The sequence below is a fragment of the Borostomias antarcticus genome (genome assembly GCF_949987555.1).
Source record: "Borostomias antarcticus genome assembly, chromosome: 14".
NCBI classification, from domain to species: domain Eukaryota; kingdom Metazoa; phylum Chordata; class Actinopteri; order Stomiiformes; family Stomiidae; genus Borostomias; species Borostomias antarcticus.
In genome coordinates this window covers 6,639,439-6,659,795 of record NC_140247.1, presented here as the reverse complement: position 1 = coordinate 6,659,795, position 20,357 = coordinate 6,639,439, and the positions used below count along the sequence as shown (strand labels likewise).

The following is a 20,357-nucleotide window of genomic DNA, read 5'->3' as shown; positions in this document are numbered from 1 at the left end:
TTTGTGCGTGGCCCCTCCCTCCCTCCCTCCCTCCGTTGAATGTTATTTCTCTGTTGGCACCACAAGAGATAGTAGTCCCAGCACACCAAAATAAAGAAGGATGCCAAAATCAATGAATCTATCTTCACTGCACAAGTAGAGTAGTGGTGAACGCAATGGACTCCCACACAAGAGATTGGGGTTCAAGGCCCACGGTGGGGATGATTTTATGGGACTATACCCCAAACCTCCACATGTTCATCCTTTCACTCCAACCTTCTTGCCTTATAGGTCAGATCCTGTCCCAGCCCCAACCCTTATTCTAACCCCAACCAACACTAGGCTGTAAGCCAGCGTACCTAGTGTAGTGTTTTTTGGAAGTATGGGAGAGATTCCATAGCAACAAAAACACTATGACATCCCACACTTTCAAGTTCCTCAGTAGTGTAGTGGATTAAGCATCCGACTCCCATGCGGGAGATCAGGGTCCGATCTCCGGTTGAGGACGAACCTGTTTGATTCCTAACTTTAGCCACAACCTTTCTTCCTCTCCTCTCTGCCCCCTTTTTTCAGACGGACAGGAGAGATCCCATGGGAACAAAAGGTTTTTTATTTTTAAGGAATTGTACAGTCTGTTTTGCAGATGAATTAACTGTGTCAAACTGATTGCAGAAACTGGGTGACCAATTAATTGACCAATTACAAGTACCATTGATATACTAGATTTGTACTGTTATGTTTCTCTGTGTATGCAACTTTGTGTTTTGTTTTCTGCTCCTCATGTTCTCGGTCCCACTCCCAGATTCCTGAGTGGATCCAGTTATAATAAATATAATTCAAAGAATATTAATAAATATGAGCAATGTGATTTGTTATTTGTGTTTGCCACTGGATGTTATAGAAATTATGTAAAAACGTGGTTACCTGGTGGTGTTATGTCAGTTATTGAATTTATGTGCAGTAATTGAACATTTGAAATACTCCTGTTTTGAAGTATAGGTGTCTCAGTAATTAGTATAGGTGTCTCAGTAATTACCCATTATATATTAGGCTATACTTTGCATATATTTACCAGGTAATGTTAAGTAATTGGGGGACTATGAAAGGAAGGGTTACCAAAAAAAATGTTCAGAGTAGGTTAATTTAGCAATAGAAATCCATAAGCCTAGGGCCAATGGGCCTAGGATATAGACAATAAACTACTGGTGGAATGGTGGTGGAGCAATAGCGGGAGCATTTCGGATTACTAGCGGACCGGTGTCCCTGACGCTAATAATCCACCAGAGGTCCGCTTGTCATTCGATGTGCAAATGGCCAGGCACCCGCCAGCAGATTCGGCCGGAGGTCCGCCAGCTCGTCCATTGGGGACCCGCTGTAGGTCCACAAGCATTGTCTCCAACTCGTCCTTCGGGGACCCGCTGTAGATCCGCTAGCCTTGTGTTATCTGGGTTTATCCCTTACCTTTGTCCAGAAACATAAGTTGAAACAATTGCAGCAAAATAGCTAACGTTACAGTAATCATCAGTGTAACTGCTTTAGCCACTGACCGCTACCATTAATGTTATGGAAGCTGCTGCTAGTTGTTGTGAGCTCATGAGCTAACTGGCTATCCTGCTCATATTGTGCTGGATTAGCACTGGAACTGATGTGTCCAGGCTACCAGTGGCATCTGGTGGGTCCCAGAACTGGGTAAGCCAGGACCAACGAAGCACGCACGCACGCGCAGCGCACACGATCTTTTGGGGGGGGTGCTTTCAAAGCATGCCCTGATGGGCGGTTTCACAGCACCAGAAGGGCGCTGAGCAGTGGTATTTTTATATGTAAAAAACATACAGGAAAACTACAGTAGCCTGGGCTAATGATGTTTTTTAACATGTCAACAAAGGCCAATAATTTGAGAACGAGCGAATAAGAGGACAATATTTAGGCCGAAACAACCAAGCTTTTAGGGACACACTAAATAAACTACAGAGCCATTATATGACAACAATAGCCAAGCACCACAAAGAGGAATGACAGGATGATAATATACACCCCCTTAGGGCACAGCACTCAATAGCCTAGCCCCAACATCACTAATCAGCGTTTAGGCTAATTCTAGCCTACTAGGCTACTAGTCCTATAGCCCACCGCGGAAGCAAAGTTCACGCTATCGAATGCTGATTAAATCTAGGCAAAGCAAAACACACAGCCTTAACGACTGGTAATTAATCACAAAAGACCTACCTTATATCGTAACCCAAACTCGTTTAATCCACTTCATTTTGGAATCAACTTTCAACAAATACTCAAGATCTCCGTTTTCCATGTTCATTGATGTTAGCTAGGTAGCTAAAGTGGGTAATGTGATTGACAGGTGACGTGAATGACGGGACAGTCATGACAAGTTTTGATTGGATAAACCGTCCCAATGTTAAATTGTCAATAGGGAATTCCAATGTAAGCACTTTGAGATCTGGCTTACTCTACGCCCACTTTTAAGCATTTTGACAAATGACAGATTAGATTACATTTCGACTGATGACGACATAGTTTGCGGTTTTGTATGTGTAGGCTAATTTGATTGGTTGATTTTTCATTCAGTCTTGATTTCCGTAAGCCAGAATCATTTTACCTGGCCTACAATATTAAGTGAATGACGAGCTAGTAAAACAGCTGTCAACAGACCGTAAGGTGGACTGTATTTTCATGAGGACTGTAGGGGGAGACGGAGCACTACCAAAACGCTAAACACGGATGAAAATGAAGCGATATGGCAGAGTACAAGACGCATTTAAGTCAAAAACAGTCTGAAAGTCGATTTTCGTGCCTCCTTTCACTGAAAGAAGGCGCAAAAAAACAAGTTTTATTTGGATTTGTATGGGTAAACCAGGCTTACCCTGGGGCAGCTGTAGCTCAGTTGGTAGAGCTGGTCGTTCAGTGATCAAAGGGTCAGTGGTTCGAATCCCAGCTCCAACTGTCCACATGTCAAAGTGTCCTTGAGCAAGACACCTAACCTCTAATTGCTCCCAATGAGCAGGTTAGCACCTTGCATGGCAGCTACCGTGAATGAGAGGCCATTGTAAAGCGCTTTGAGTGCCGCTAAGGTGGAAAAGCGCTATGTAAGTGCAGTCCATTTATAGGAACAATCGCCACTGCAGGCGACAAGACTTAAATCTTAATTTATCAGACATTATTTTATGTCATTTATATTCACAGCTATTTCAGTGGCATGACTATCTTCCGTCCTACCTTTCCTGAACAGAAACAAGCCAGCCACGCACATAAGCCAGGCAGTGTTGCCAGATTGGGCTTTTGATCACATTTGGCCGGAATAAATAGCATTGGGCGGTTGGGCTGGAAAAAATAGCATTGGGCGGGCGTTTAAAAAAAAAAAAATTTATGTATTAAAACTGGCCGGACAGACGTTTCAATTTTATCCAATGATGTTAGTAATAGGGTGAGAGATGTGCACCTGTCCAATAGGGGCGAGGGAGCTCTCCCTGTTCAATGCATTTGATTCACACGGTCAAGGAGAAGGCACGAGGTCGAGGTCGGAGTCAAATCTAGCTAGCTACCCCCTGAAGAAACCTAAAGATGCCAACGAGGGATGTGGGATCAGCAGGTTTCTGTCATGATCACCGCATCGATGCCTTTTGGCTGGAGGTAGAGGCCTTTAAAGATGCCCGGAGGAAATCAGTGCTATCAGGATGTGTCACTTGGCGCAATCAGATTGCTCACTCTGCCCATATCAAATGCTCATGTGGAGAGAGCATTTTCCCAAGTGATGCTAAAGATGATGGCAGAAATTGCATGGGATTACTGCTGCTTTCTGCTCTCATGGACATGCGCTCTGGTCTAACACAGAGCGGTTTGACGTCTGCAACGGTCCAATCTCCCCGACAGTTGTTGGGGAGCATTGACTGAACCATCTATTAATACTTGCTAATTAGCAAGTTCACATGTACATAGTTTTACATTGACGAGTTATGTAAGAAGTTGGAATGGACTCCTGGCCTGTTCGGCGTGAAGGTAAGACATTTTTATTTTACTATACTGCAGGTGTTTCTGGATGTCACATCATTGAGTGATGCATTACTTGTGTCTCTGCCTGCTTGCCTGCCTGAGTGTCACACTCCTGACTCGGTTATTGTAGGCGAGCAGGTAGGCTATTCATGGGTGGTTATACAGGTGGTTATATAAGCCTACCATTGGAAGTTGTGTAGCCTAGTCCACTTGTCACGTTCTCTAGCGGTTTCTTGTCACCACTAAAGCTTGTTATCTAGCTTGTCATCTTGTTATCTTGAGTTGCTCTCTTGTCTATGACCGCAACATCGCCGTTCCTATATTCATGATATAGCCATGCTTCTCATGTGTTATTATAATTTGTTGCCTGCATTATATCATTTTGACTATTTGATGGGATTACGCATCTTTCTCTCTCTCGTAGACTGTGTGTAGGCGTGTTGCAGTTTACCACATTGGTTATTATTATTTTCGGTATTTCAACTGAAAGGCATTTTTCTTAGCATGCACTGCTATATATTATATACTATAATATTTGGGCGTTTTTTTTATCACATTGGGCGGATTTTGAGCACTCATTGGGCTGGAAAACATCACACCAATCTGGCAACCCTGAAGCCAGGCTGGACTTGGCCTGGTTTTGACGCCGCGAACACGCATGTTGTTGGGGGTGGAGACAGAAAATAAAGAGATAAATAGGGCTCACCTGTCCTGCGTCAGTCTAGTCCGTATTCTACATTATCTTTCACAAGCATAAGAAGAAATGTGGAACTTTACTAAACTAACTCTTGCCCTTCTTTGTGTTGCCGGTAAATTCAAATTTCAATGATTGTTTTACAGTTTAGTTTAGTTTAATCTGAGACGTAACACGAATTAGGCCTATATTTTAGTGTGTTTTTTTTTGGGGGGGGGGTTGCTTTGTTTTCCAAACTAGGCTGTGTGTATTCGGTTTTATCTAACGTTAGACTAAAGATACTCTCTTTTCAGTGTTGGCACACGGAGCGAATACCCTTGGCGCAGCAGAGGTGAGTGGGCAGGGTAGCCTAGCCTACGTCCATTGAAATACAGCCGAGCAAGACGATATGTTACGTAACGTGTTTTTGTCTGTATAATCACAGCCCAACTGCGAACAGTACACGTTACCAGCGTGCACACGCGAATATGAACCTCTCTGTGGAACTGACGGCGTCACCTACTCCAACGAATGCATGCTGTGTTTGGATAACAGGTAGGCCTATTGACTGAGGCTGGAAAAATGAGCCTTTTTTATTCTGGTCCTTGGTCTTGGAATGACCTTCAGTCAAGCCTCAAACTGATGGCACTTATTCCTTTAGCCAGCTTTAAACTGAAACTATCAGAAGTCCTTACCACCAGCTGCTCATGTAGTAATATACCTTAATTTCTTGTTCCCACGTGGTCTACGCCTTTTGTATATTTAGTTGTGTTGTTCTCTGTATTTTATATGTCCTTGTGTCTTTGTATGTTAAACTTTGCTGCCTTCTTGGCCAGGTCAGTATTGTAAAAGAGATTTTATCTCAATGCTTTTATCTGGTTAAATAAAGGTTAAATAAAAAAATAAAAAAAATTGTAACGTACGTGTTGGCGTGTGCGTCCGTGTGTGCTGTGGTGGATTGGGGGCACAACTTGTAGCCTATCTCTTATCCTTGTTGTAGCCTAAACGCATGTGATCATTTATTTGCTGCAATTCTATTCCCACAGTGAACATAAGATGAACACACTCATCGGGAGAAAGGGGGAGTGCTGAACCAGCGAAGAATAACATTGGCAACCTGCTATCAGGAATGGTTTATCTGAACTATCCCTATGGCACATTAGAATGTCAGTGCAGGGAAGTGTAAGCAATTGAAACTGCACTGTCCCCATACCCATATTTTTTATTAATTGATGTGTATAATGTAATTTAATGAATGTAATATTTTATGTTCACTTTCCAGATCTACTGTAGGCCTACTCAAATGTATTTTTTAATGTCTTAAAACAATTAAATGTTTTCCCCCTTACAACCTGACAAATTACCTTTTGGATTTCTTTTGTTTGCCCCATAGCCTATAAGCCAGGGTTCATATGACCAGAATGGCTCGGGGAAGGGGAGGGGCGACAGGTCACAATCGATGAGTCAGCATACATGTTCAATTCTTGAACTACACTGTCAACCACTCTTTAATATAACTTTTCATGTGCAATACCATGGACCTTTCATTCATCTTCAAATAAAGGTTCAAATGTATTCTGTTTACAATGAAGCCCCTGAACAACAAATCCTCTATACAGTTCCCTTTGTCCATTTCAAACAAACATACTGGAGCTGTTTAGTAGAAGCTCTGTTCTTCACTAGCCTACCAATGTGCCCCCCCCCCTTTTTTTTTCTTTTAATTTTTTACAACAAAACTCTTAGCAATATATTTTACAAATATAACAAATAGGATTGTCATCATAGTTAATACCTTGGACATAAAGACATTTGACAGACAGATATTGTTTAAGGCACAAGAAGATTATTTGGGATCGGGAAAGAGTCATAATAGTCCTAGATAGATGTAGCCTACAGCAGTCCAAGTAGTCGGCATCAACTGAAACCAATCTGGGACAGGGATTGAGACACATAGGGGCCTCTTCCGTTCTACTCCACACACTGGAGGGCCAACGACACATTGAAACACTGACATGAAGGAGGCAAACAGGGAAAGGAAGGACGAACAAGTGTTGATTGAGACACACCGACACCATAGACCCAGCCTCAGATGGAACATAGTCTCTGGTCAGTTCAGTCTCTCTCATGAAACGGTATCTGACAAGCCGGCGTGTTCAAGTCCTGGGTTAGCTGAGCTGGACATGGGCTCGGAGGTCCTGGGCACGGTATTGTTCCTTGGGACTGTGATCTCTGGATGGAGCTGGGATTGGTCTCCAGCCCGGCCTGCCACCTCCAGAGGAACAGCTGGTCTCCAGAAACCACTGTGACCCTAAGGCGTAGTGGCACAGAACCTGGGACCCGGTCACCCTGGAGCCTGTGGAGGCTACTGCGGTCATGGCCGATACGTCTTGATGACGTCCTTGATGGGCCTCCGACAGATGGGGCAGCAGGCGTTGATCTGTCTCTTCAGCTTCAGCCCACAGTCATTACACAGACACATGTGTCCACAGGTGTAGATGACAGTGTCCACCTCCTGGTCGAAGCACACAGTGCACTCCCCGTTCTTGCCAGCAGGGGGCAGCTCAGGGGCAGAGAGTGCGGGAGAGACTGGGGGGCTGAGTGGGGAGCTGGGAGCAGTCACTGGTGGAGAGGAAGAGAGGAGACAGGATGTATTAGAGAGGCCCTTGAGGAGGGCTACAAAATAACTAAAAACATGCTTTTCCACCCTACAGGAAGTTGTGTGGCTGTGTTCCAATCTTTATATCCAAATGCTAATATACACTATAATGGAAGCTACATATGAATGTTCTCTGAAATGTCCTCAGGTGAGAGGTGAGGGTTGAGAAGGTCCTCAGGTGAGAGGTGAGGGTTGAGAAGGTCCTCAGGTGAGAGGTGAGGGTTGAGAAGGTCCTCAGGTGAGAGGTGAGGGTTGAGAAGGTCCTCAGGTGAGAGGTGAGGGTTGAGAAGGTGCTCAGGTGAGAGGTGAGAAGGTCCTCAGGTGAGGGGTGAGGGTTGAGAAGGTCCTCAGGTGAGGGGTGAGGGTTGAGAAGGTCCTCAGGTGAGGGGTGAGGGTTGAGAAGGTCCTCAGGTGAGAGGTGAGGGTTGAGAAGGTCCTCAGGTGAGAGGTGAGGGTTGAGAAGGTCCTCAGGTGAGAGGTGAGGGTTGAGAAGGTCCTCAGGTGAGAGGTGAGGGTTGAGAAGGTCCTCAGGTGAGGGGTGAGGGTTGAGAAGGTCCTCAGGTGAGGGGTGAGGGTTGAGAAGGTCCTCAGGTGAGAGGTGAGGGTTGAGAAGGTCCTCAGGTGAGGGGTGAGGGTTGAGAGACCCTCAGGTGAGAGGTGAGGGTTGAGAAGGTCCTCAGGTGAGAGGTGAGGGTTGAGAAGGTCCTCAGGTGAGAGGTGAGGGTTGAGAAGGTCCTCAGGTGAGAGGTGAGGGTTGAGAAGGTCCTCAGGTGAGGGGTGAGGGTTGAGAAGGTCCTCAGGTGAGGGGTGAGGGTTAGGAAGGTCCTCAGGTGAGAGGTGAGGGTTGAGAAGGTCCTCAGGTGAGAGGTGAGGGTTGAGAAGGTCCTCCGGTGAGAGGTGAGGGTTGAGAAGGTCCTCAGGTGAGAGGTGAGGGTTGAGAAGGTCCTCAGGTGAGAGGTGAGAAGGTTCTCAGGTGAGAGGTGAGGGTTGAGAAGGTCCTCAGGTGAGAGGTGAGAAGGTCCTCAGGTGAGAGGTGAGGGTTGAGAAGGTCCTCAGGTGAGAGGTGAGGGTTGAGAAGGTGCTCAGGTGAGAGTTGAGGGTTGAGAAGGTCCTCAGGTGAGAGGTGAGGGTTGAGAAGGTCCTCAGGTGAGGGGTGAGGGTTGGTAACGTACCCAGCGAGGACTCGGAGGCGGAGGAGGATCTGTTGACGCTGAAGGCCAGGTCCGAGTCGCTGTCGTCTGGGCTGCTGCTCTGAGAGCTGCTGGGGGAGGTGGAAGGGGGGCTGGACTGAGTGGTCCCTGTGGCACAAAAACAAATCTAACATTTATTACACTCCTTTATTGTACTTGTACTAATACTGTATAAAACATATAGCTAAAGATACAGCTTTTTTAATTAATACAGCAATTTGATTGAGAACCACCACACACAAAATCAAACCTCTCACCAATTACATCATGGATTAAGGACATATTGTCTATCTTGTACTCTGATTCACAGCTGGTAAGTAGTAAACACTTTAATCAGATTAGTCGTGGTGCTCATATTGTAATTGTATAATTTGACGGTTCCAATTTTGTGCGTATTTTACTTTTCAAAGTATGTCCCCACCAGGCCCCTCTGGGCTGTAATTCAAGGGACTGTCAGGCTGAACTGCCCAAAGGGAGCGATAGGATAGGGCAGCTACAGTAAGTCACAACCCAAAATAAACCAGAGACGGACATGAGGGCATCAGCTCTGCACAGCATTCCTCTCGGCCTGGGAAAATAAGAGGATGTTGAAATGTTACATGGAGAACAAGCTGGTTTACGGCTCTCACTGGTACAAAACCATTTAACTACCCCTGGGTGCCGTTAAACGACACACAGTAAACAGACAGTGTGGTGATTAATTCTGCTGAGCTCTGCCGCTTTGCCATCGCCGGTTAGGTAAACAGACCTGGGCTGCGTGTGGTCGGCTGGCTCGCTTACCCAGAATCCTGAGCCTGTTCACCGCTCCGTGGAGAGTGAAGAAGGCCCAGAGGACTTGGGAGGAGTCCACGCACAGCAGCCTCCCGCGGGGCGCGCCGTTCACCCCGTGGCGCACCTCGCCGCTGGGCAACAGCGTGAAGCTCAGCACGTCCCCGGAGCAGGGCGTGGGGAAGCCCCGGTACACCACCCAGTACTCCTTGCGGTCCAGCAGCACCTCCGGGTCGGCCGGCAGCTCGCCGGCGTGGAGGCTCCCTGGGTCGCAGGAGGTCACGCCGAAGAGCAGCGCCCCGAAGTAGGGCAGGCCCAGGTGGCCCGCCTCCACGTACAGGGTCTCGCCCACGCGCAGCGGCCGGTCACTGAACACCAGAGTCCGGCTGCTGTCCAGGAACTGGATGCAGGCCGCAAAGCGGTCGGCGGAGAGGATGACGTCGGGCCCGCGGACGAGGTGAAAGTGCAAGTCGGTGTCCAGGGGGGAGGGCGGGGCCCGGGCCGCCCGGGGAACGGTGAAGGTGGAGGACGAGGACGTGGAGGACGCGGAGGAGGAAGAGGTAGCGGAGCAGCAGGGGATGTGCTGACTGTAGTTGCCGAGCTGCAGGTTGGCGGCCATCTTGGCGGCGGCGGCCTGGTTGTTCTCCAGCTGGTTGTTGCTGTAGTTGGCCGAGTCGTGGCTACTCTGGGGCAGGTAGGCACTCAGACGGGCGGCACTCAGGCAGCTGGAGCCCACAGTGTCAGCAAACGTGCTCTCTGTGAAGGGGCAGATAGACTGGTCAGACAGGGATCCCCTTCAGTGAATCTTATGCGTGTGATTTTTCCTTTCGTCACTTATTTAACCAATCAGCTTCACGCTTAGATCACCCAAAGTCATAACCTCAAGACCAGCCGATGTTTTCTGACTGGCTTATCATAAGTGACAATTCAAAATGTTGTTAAACTGTCCCATACGTTAGGTGCTGGAGCTAAAGCTGGTTGCACACCAGAAACCAGCAACCGCCAGCTGTGCCTCCGTGGGGAGCATCTTGGCCGTGGCAAGACCCAAAAGTCGAACACGGCAAATGCTCGCCACCGCCGCATACCGGTGCATCGCTTCTCCTGGCGTACGTGGATAAACAGTGAGGCGGGACTGATGCAGCTGTCTGGTGTGTAACCCCCCTCCCCCTGTAAGAGGCCTTCTTGGCTGGCGGTGCTGTCCCTGACAACTGTCTCCTGGGGGGCTGGAGTAGTGGCTCTCTGGCCCTTCACCAGAACTGCTGCGATCATACGACTTTACCAAACATGGCCATAGCTCTGAGAGACAGTAGTAGTGAATGAGAGAGCGTCATCTTTCACAGGAGACTCAAGACCCAACATTAAAGCACCTGGGGTCCTCCTATACTGGCCTCTCCACCACGTAACCCCACACACGGCTTCTCACTATTACCTTCCTTCTACTTTGGGTACATGGGTCAACCCTGCCCGTCCCGCTACCCTCACACCATGTCTAAAGGTATGAAGTCCTCATCTTTGTTTTAACACTTTGACTGCTGGTGTCACTTGCTCTTATAGAAGGTTTTACTGATGATGACTGGGATATATTGGGTTCACTTTCTCTAGAAAATTGTACTTATTGTTAGTCGCTTTGGATAAAAGTGTGCTAAATGACTACAATATAAAATGTAAAATGCCTGAGAGACTACTTGTTATTGTTTTCTTTACCATTGATTTTAATTATTTGATGATTACTTACTTACTTACTTACTTACTTACTAGCTTACTTACTTACAACTAGTGTGTGTGAGAGAGCACTGTCTGAGAGACAGTAGTGAGAGAGAATAGTGAGCGAGGAAAAGAAATATGGAAAGCAAGAGAGAGAGGGACTAGTGAGAGAAAAAAAAAGACAGAGAGGGAACAGAGAGAGTAGTAACAGAGCGTAGTGAGAGAGAGAGAGAGCTTTTTGACGTCAGCGCCCTGGATTCTGGTTATCTCTCCATGATGTGCGTCTCGGTCTTGGAGAGCAGATTTATGACCTTGCAGTGAAAATACTGACCCCCGCTAGTACTCTGCCCTCCATCTCTAGACCCCCGCTAGTACTCTGCCCTCCCTCTAGACCCCCACTCCTCTGCCCTCCATCTCTAGACCCCCACTCCTCTGCCCTCCATCTCTAGACCCCCACTCCTCTACCCTCCATCCCTAGACCCCCACTCCTCTGCCCTCCCTCTAGACCCCCACTCCTCTGCCCTCCATCTCTAGACCCCCACTCCTCTACCCTCCATCCCTAGACCCCCACTCCTCTGCCCTCCCTCTAGACCCCCACTCCTCTGCCCTCCATCTCTATCTCTAGACCCCCACTCCTCTGCCCTCCCTCTAGACCCCCACTCCTCTGCCCTCCCTCTCTAGACCCCCGCTAGTACTCTGCCCTCCATCTCTAGACCCCCACTCCTCTGCCCTCCATCTCTAGACCCCCACTCCTCTGCCCTCCCTCTCTAGACCCCCGCTAGTACTCTGCCCTCCATCTCTAGACCCCCACTCCTCTGCCCTCCATCCCTAGACCCCCACTCCTCTGCCCTCCATCCCTAGACCCCCACTCCTCTGCCCTCCCTCTCTAGACCCCCACTCCTCTGCCCTCCCTCTAGACCCCCACTCCTCTGCCCTCCATCTCTAGACCCCCACTCCTCTGCCCTCCATCTCTAGACCCCCACTCCTCTGCCCTCCATCCCTAAACCCCCACTCCTCTGCCCTCCATCTCTAGACCCCCACTCCTCTACCCTCCATCTAGACCCCCACTCCTCTACCCTCCATCTCTAGACCCCCACTCCTCTGCCCTCCCTCTAGACCCCCACTCCTCTACCCTCCATCTAGACCCCCACTCCTCTGCCCTCCATCCCTAGACCCCCACTCCTCTGCCCTCCCTCTAGACCTCCACTCCTCCGCCCTCCATCTCTAGACCCCCACTCCTCTGCCCTCCCTCTAGACCTCCTTGGCTCAGCTGCTCTTTGTGGGCCTCTTAGGGAGCAGATCCTGGAGGTTCTAAGCCATTAAAGCAGGATATCAAGTCCTGCTACTGACTACTGTGGAGCTGGTTCGAATCTGGTGTGTAATATTGTTCAGCTAATACCTTACTTCTGCTCGTGACCGTGTTCAAGTCCTGATCAGTGGTGTGTGAAACAGCCCCAGGCAGCCAGCTCTGCGTTAGCTCTGTTTACTAACCCCAGCCCCAGACAGCCAGCTCTGCGTTAGCTCTGTTTACTAACCCCAGCCCCAGAGAGCCAGCTCTGCGTTAGCTCTGTTTACTAACCCCAGCGGCAGCACTAGACTCCGCCCATATATGCTTTCATTCATTCTGGAAGCTGTGTTAGTAAACCGAGCTGACGCACTGTGGCGCTGTTTAACACATGGCGGACCAGGGCTTTAACGGCAGCGTGGCGGTGACCGTGTCATACACTGAAAGGACGGCATGTGAGAGCCTCACCAAGCAGCGTGACCTCCTGGGTGAGGCCGTAGATATCTATGATGGCCCAGAGGGGGCAGCCCGTGCTGAGGCCGCAGTGGAAGAGGACGGGCTCGCCGTCGTTAATGCTGTAGAACACTCGGCCGTGGCGGTCAGCCCAGAAGGCCAGGACGACATCCCTGAGGGCCAGCCGCTCCGGCAGGGCTTTGGCCCAGTAGCCCGGCCGGGTCACCAGGTCCGGACAGGCGTACTTGGGAATGTCGGCCAGGGCCAGCTCACCAGGGTCCAGGCTGGTGAAGCCGAAACGCAGAGCGCCGCTCCAGCCGGTGTGGACGCCCGACAGACGAAGGCGCACCTGAGGGGGAAGATGAGCTTTGAGTTCACATAGCCTCCCATGGTAGAGGAGCTTTTATGTTCACAGTGATTCACGCCGTAGACAAGAGCTTTGTATTTACAGTGTTTAGTTCATACATCAGCAGCTGCACGTGGACATTTGTGGGTGATTATGAAGCAGGAAGCACCCAGCTGAGAGTGGGCCCGTACCTTCTCATAGAGGCGGACAGGCCTCTGACTGAAAGTGATGCCGTTGCAGAAGCTGTTTTTGCGCGTGGCACGACGCAGCTGGCCGTCCAGTCTGATGTTCTTGCCCTTGGCGTGGGGGTGGAAGCGAGGCGACTCCAGGCTGATGCTGACCGGAGGGGCCGACGTTCGTCTCTCCACACCGGCTCCGCCATTGGGGAGGGTGTAGTACTGTCTGCTGACAGCCGGGCGGGGCTGCAAAGTCCCATCTGTTGGGGGAGAAGATCAGGGAGGAGAGGAAATCAATTAATTGATTGATTGACAACGATGGAGGTGGACAGCAGAATAGTATAATGAATAATACTGATGGATTAACAATAAGATAATAGAACCATTCGTACGAATGGACGGACATTTAAGGGTCAATTTGGACCATTTCCCAGCCTGACTCAAAGCATAAAGGAGCAGTTACTAAAATGTCTTTGTGACTCAGATGCCAGGACAGTAATATCAGGGATAGAAGCTGTTGTTAATAGACAGGAGACTGTGTCAGCCAGCCAGCCAACAGCAGAGGTGGTGTGGAGCAGGAGGTTCTGGGGGAGTGTTGGCGTGGAGCAGGGGGTTCTGGGGGAGTGTTGGCGTGGAGCAGGGGGTTCTGGGGGAGTGTTGGCGTGGAGCAGGGGGTTCTGGGGGAGTGTTGGCGTGGAGCAGGGGGTTCTGGGGAGTGTTGGCGTGGAGCAGGGGGTTCTGGGGGAGTGTTGGCGTGGAGCAGGGGGTTCTGGGGGAGTGTTGGCGTGGAGCAGGGGGTTCTGGGGGAGTGTTGGTGTGGAGCAGGGGGTTCTGGGGAAGTGTTGGCGTGGAGCAGGGGGTTCTGGGGGAGTGTTGGCGTGGAGCAGGGGGTTCTGGGGGAGTGTTGGCGTGGAGCAGGGGGTTCTGGGGGAGTGTTGGCGTGGAGCAGGGGGTTCTGGGGGAGTGTTGGCGTGGAGCAGGGGGTTCTGGGGGAGTGTTGGCGTGGAGCAGGGGGTTCTGGGGGAGTGTTGGCGTGGAGCAGGGGGTTCTGGAGAAGTGTTGGCGTGGAGCAGGGGGTTCTGGGGGAGTGTTGGCGTGGAGCAGGGGGTTCTGGGGAGTGTTGGCGTGGAGCAGGGGGTTCTGGGGGAGTGTTGGCGTGGAGCAGGGGGTTCTGGAGAAGTGTTGGCGTGGAGCAGGGGGTTCTGGAGAAGAGTTGGCGTGGAGCAGGGGGTTCTGGGGGAGTGTTGGCGTGGAGCAGGGGGTTCTGGGGAGTGTTGGCGTGGAGCAGGGGGTTCTGAGGGAGTGTCGGCGTGGAGCAGGGGGTTCTGGGGGAGTGTTGGCGTGGAGCAGGGGGTTCTGAGGGAGTGTAGGCGTGGAGCAGGGGGTTCTGGGGGAGTGTTGGTGTGGAGCAGGGGGTTCTGGGGGAGTGTTGGCGTGGAGCAGGGGGTTCTGGGGGAGTGTTGGCGTGGAGCAGGGGGGAGGTAGTGTAGGGAGAAGAGGTTATTAATGATGCAGCAGAAACCACAGTCTCTCACACTTCCTTTCCCACATTGACACTATGGGGCCGGCCTGCTACAGTCAGACTGTACTTAATAGACTATTTTAGCCTGTAACCCATATTTAATGTATAAAAAGGCTTATTTCCCCACACTGTCCCAAATCAGTCCTCTCCTCTCACCACATCCCTCCCCAGAATTTCGCTCCCCCTAAACTAACATAAACTAACATAAGGAGCAGGAGGTGTGTCTGCTCTCAGGACCCTAGGAGGAGGATAGAGCAGCAATCCTTTTCCTCAGACGGAGACGATGAAGAAAATGTTAAGGTTTCACCATGACTTCAGTACAGAGCGGCATTTCATTACCATGGGACACAGCTTGACAGGCAATGGTGATCATACAAGATAAAAGCCCCCAGCGGCTGAGATCACAAATCATCTAACCGAAACTAAAATAGGGGGGTGGTCAACAACACAGTAGGATAAATCTCCCATCTATTAATGGATCCCAGTCACACACCCAGAGCCATCAGCACAAACACATCCTAAATACCTCAGGGGATGGATGAAAGTGTCTATCTTTAGACAGGGCTGTGGCAGGGCCATACTCTGTCTACTCAGGGGGAAGATTTCACTGAGTAGTTTCAGCCTTTGATCACTTCCACGCAAGCATCACAGCTGCACGGCCTGCTCAGTGATTGGCCAGCACTGTGAATGCGGTTGGTCAACACACAGGTCAATGATGACAAACCATCTTAAGATTTAAGATGAATTTAGACTGTAATCTGATTGAAAAGTCCCTCCAGTCGTTGACGACGGTTGCCAGTGTTGTTTTAGAAGATTTAAAAGTTGTTAATAAAGAAGGTTAAGTGTTTGCCTATCCTCAAGGGGGTCACCCAGCACACCAGATACTAGCAGTACCTAGCCAAGCTAGAGGAGGATCGGAGGTTTTGAGGCTCTGCTTCCCCATGGGGTTCTGGCCGGGGACATGTAAGGAGAGACTGGGGTTTTTGTTTATGACGTGCTACTTCACTGTGATCTCCGTTGGAAGTATCACTCAGTGAAATGTACCACGCCGCATTTCCCAAATTACACATCATCCCTAATTACATTCTAAACTACGAGGCGCTGGTGCTGAACATCTGTAACATCTCTGCAGGTCTCCCGGGTGCACGAGAGGCTACTACACCATCAGATGGATTGTATTACTCTGGCAGCTGCCCGCCAGCAGCAACAGTGGCCATGGCAGCGGCTCGCTGATTGGAGAGCTCCCAAACACAAACAGACAAGAGGCCTGAGCGAGCTTTACGCAAGTCTCCCGCTCAACGAGCTGGCTGACAGAGAGGCTTAGGGCTCTCCAGGTAAAGAGAACGACACTGGAGAGAAGTGCGGACTGATATAGCAAGGCGGTTGCCATTATTAGATGAAGGGCATAGCTCGATAGGTCACGCTGCTTAGGGAGGGGGGTGGGGGTGGCGGTTGTCAATGTTAGATTTAGGTACAGTACTGAAACTCTGGCATCACATGTTCATGTCTATCATACATAGCCAACATCATACATTCCACATACATAGCCAACATCAATAGCAGAGGTCTAAGATTTAAGGTACATCACTGGAGACGTGCATATTCTTTACACGCAGTGGCTCAACTATGCAAGTCTGCCACATCCAGTTCTGGGGCTCAGTGTCTTTATTTGATTCCACATCCAGTCTAATGATCAGCAGTCTCAATGACAGGAGCCAGCGGCTCCCAGATACACGACAAATCCAAACAACACGTTCCTATTGCACACACCACAACAGGGATGAGAGAGAGCTGTACGAATGCTCTGTGTGGGTCAGAGATAAGGAGATCTGGCCACACGTCGCCTGCCAGAGCCAGATGACCTCTCCCAGGGCTAACAGGGTAAACCCAGCACTCTCGTTTGGGTCGTCTGTTAGAATGAAAAGGGCTGTTTTCTTATCGCACTCTCTGGAGATGGGAGAGGGAGGGATGGAGAGAGAGAGATGAGGAGAAAGAGAGAGAAAGACAGAGAGGGAGAACAAGACAGATATAGAGATTGAGATGGGGAGAGAGAGAGAGAGAGAGAGAGAAAGAGAGAGAGGCAGAAGGGAGCAGGGGGTGTTTGAGGCAGCCGATCTGAGATGTAGTCAGGATTCACAGCCTTGCTAAGGCTTGGGGACCATTAATGTCAACAACATGGCCTCCCCCTCCCCAGAACTGCTAACACACGTCATTAGTTTATTTTTAGAGACAGAGCGTGGTATTATGCGTAGCTGTACCCTCTCATTCTTCATGATCCTCATGAAAGACGTAATGCAAACAGAGTATCAGCACAAGATTATTCATCCATAGTGTTTGCAATGAAAATGGTCCATTTTGTGACACGATTAAGCACACTGTGAATCTGGATATTGAGACTGCTCAGAGCACTGGTGGACAGCGCCAAGCCCACAGCCATCAGCAAGGACTTGGAGGTCAGCTGGTCAAGCTCACATTCAACCATCATATTGGATCTCTAAGACCTTTGCCTCACATATGGTCACTAGGTTCAACGTTATCAATAGGTCATAAATCTAGCACATAGGGGCCTACAGCATGCAGCAGCCAACACACAATGCATATGGTGCCATATCAGAACTCAGGCTCTCTTTGGCCCTTTGTGTTGCTAGGAGGCTGCGACCATGGATTTCCTCTGTGAAAGGCAGTACATTTCAAACTGGAATCTGATGACTTGAAACTCCACTCACTGATTCACTGTGCTGCTACTGTACTGCTGGTTGCAGGTGTGATGGAGGCCCCTCCCCTCCACACACGGCCCTCTGGAGGAATGACCCGGCCAGGGATGAGGAGTCAAGGCTCTGGCACAAACACCCCTCCACCAATGACTCTACATACATCTATATAGTTGCCAAACACATCATCTCCTGCCCCTCACTGTGAAGACGAATACGTTTCTCAGTAGGGCCAACAGTATTGATAAACACCGACATGTAAATGGTTCCAACTTGACTGACTGCAGGAGAGAGGAGACAGTGCAAAGAGCGAGGCAGGATTCGAGCCAACAACCTATCGAGCTTACGTCTTCCCAGCTTGACACAAGCCCACGGCCCTCTAAGCTGATCTGACTGACATCTAACTACGGATCATCGAGTGACAGGACGGTTTATTCAATTTCAATATGGCCAATTAAGGAAGTTGATGCAGAAAATAAGTAATTTCTTTGGCCTTATTAAATTGACTGCAACAATGGATGCTGCAATGGGGACTTAGAGGGAATAAGAGGGTGCATAGGCCTACAAGGCAAGCAATATTTTCTCGGTAAGACGAGAAGCACTGTGGCCTGCAAAAGCCGCAGACATCTGACCATCAGGTGTACAAACTCGGCTAATATTTCACATTACTGGGCAGACGGCTAGTTTCACCTCAAATCTCCACTAGTCAACTACAAAAAGTGCTGGTAAGTCTTTGGAAAGTTGTTATAAGCAAGCTGGTTTGGGTTTTTCCAACTTCACATGGAGAAGATGCCCTACAAGGATATTCTAATTAAGCAGTTATAAACTGTCGAATTAGGCGTATAAGTGCCGTTTTAGTAATGGCATTATAAAACCCTTATAATACTACCTAAAAAGAAACCTTAAAAGAAATTCTACAAAACATGTGACATGTCTGATTTGGCCTATCTGGAGAATTAATCACACGTTGTAGATTTGCATATATCCATAGACAAATATATCATAGGTTAGGCCTATAGGAAATATTTATATAATTTAAAAGAAATCGGATACACCTTTTATTTAAGAGCTTCTTGGGAATCTGTCCCACGCAGTGCTTCTCTGCAGCGACTCAGTTGTCAGGGATCCAATGCGCGTACAGAAGCAAGTCGCGAATATAGGACAAGCCATATTTATCAACACAGCTCAAACACATGCGGACGGGTAAATACGGTCTAAAAATATTCATTAAATACAATATTCCAATTATATCGATGTCATTAATATATTAAATATCTTACCTAATAGAGGTTTAGGTGTCGTGTTCCCCATTATATCCAGTAATTTGTCTCACCGTTTGACAAGTGAATTTTGAATGCAATATTTCGCTGTCCATCCATTCACCCCCTTCACATGCGGTGCAATAAGTAGCTACTGGTTTGCTTTACAGGCTGAGTATGGTTGAACCGCCGGAATAGCGCTGTATCTTCCCATTGAATTGTGGACATACATGCTCGTCTTATCTCGAAGCTCAACGGGCAGGCAGTTCAGTTCCAGCTGCTCTCCCACCGATCCAGCAGCCAGCCCCCCTCCCTTCCTTACGGTCTCACTACAGCACGACTTTAAAGACACAGTAAGCTGCGCTCCCACCCACAAAGCAGTCATGACTCCATCAGCTAATAATAATATGGTCTAATTGTCTAGGGAAGCATCGCTATTTCTTTCGAGTTTGGATGATCTTGGATGAAGGACTGACGCATTCTGACTCATAAACAACAATGTGGCATGAAATAAAGGACCTGGTATAAGAATCTAGGAAATCACATGTGGAGAAAAATAAAACACCATCTGTTGCCACAGTGGTTGAGTAGCCTACATGTATGACTTTGATATGAATTCCACAAAGGTTGCCACAGAGGCTGAACGTCTTGGTGAGACGGGTAAATCTAATAACATGATAATAATTCAATCAGCTTTGTTCATTGTTGCATGATGTGATCTTCCTGCCCCTGAATATCCCCCATAAGGGGAAATACCCCTTCCCCTGGTTATCCCCCACAAGAGAGGTTGAGGGATTGGATTACTGGTGCTTTCCTCCGGCCAATGAGATGTTAACTGGTCAAAAAGACATCCAATGAATCTCTAAGGAACATCGATTCAATCGGATGGCCATCGTTTTGCCTAAAACATCATGAAGAAACAGCTATTGAAAAGAGTCCAAGCGCCGTATGAGGAAATCCCAGCTTTTCCACCTCTTATCCTCCCCCATCCTCCCGTGTCCTCCCCCGTCCGGTCCCATCACACGGCCTTGACTGCTGGGCTCCTCTCAAGCTGTTTCCTGCCTTCTGAACTCACTGGTCTCCGAGGAGCCTGTGCCTGGAGGGCTGGGTGTGAGACCAGCAGTGAGGGGGTGTGGAGGGCTGGGTGTGAGACCAGCAGTGAGGAGGCGTGGAGGGCTGGGTGTGAGACCAGCAGTGAGGGGGCGTGGAGGGCTGGGTGTGAGACCAGCAGTGAGGGGGGCGTGGAGAGCTGGGTGTGAGACCAGCAGTGAGGGGGCGTGGAGGGCTGGGTGTGAGACCAGCAGTGAGGGGGGCGTGGAGAGCTGGGTGTGAGACCAGCAGTGAGGGGGTGTGGAGCGCTGGGTGTGAGACCAGCAGTAAGGCGGTGTGAGACCAGCAATGAGGGGGTGTGGAGGGCTGGGTGTGAGACCAGCAGTGAGGGGGCGTGGAGGGCTGGGTGTGAGACCAGCAGTGAGGGGGTGTGGAGGGCTGGGTGTGAGACCAGCAGTGAGGGGGTGTGGAGGGCTGGGTGTGAGACCAGCAGTGAGGAGGGCTGGGTGTGAGACCAGCAGTGAGGGGGCGTGGAGGGCTGGGTGTGCGACCAGCTGTGAGGGGCTGTGGAGGGCTGGGT

At 49.6% G+C, this 20,357-nt stretch overlaps 1 protein-coding gene across 1 annotated transcript; it reads right to left on the bottom strand.

Annotated features, from left to right (window-relative positions):
* Positions 1-7,028: 7,028 nt before the first annotated feature.
* On the bottom strand, positions 7,029-18,878 carry neurl1b (neuralized E3 ubiquitin protein ligase 1B; the record flags this gene model as incomplete). Its single annotated transcript, XM_084449072.1, has 6 exons — positions 18,749-18,878; positions 13,251-13,495; positions 12,729-13,062; positions 9,284-10,027; positions 8,486-8,611; positions 7,029-7,276 (listed from the first exon to the last, which is right to left on the bottom strand). The coding sequence occupies exons 1-6, from the start codon at positions 18,777-18,779 to the stop codon at positions 7,029-7,031; spliced, it is 1,728 nt and encodes a 575-aa protein (XP_084305198.1). The 5' UTR covers positions 18,780-18,878.
* Between the last annotated feature and the right edge of the window lie 1,479 nt (positions 18,879-20,357).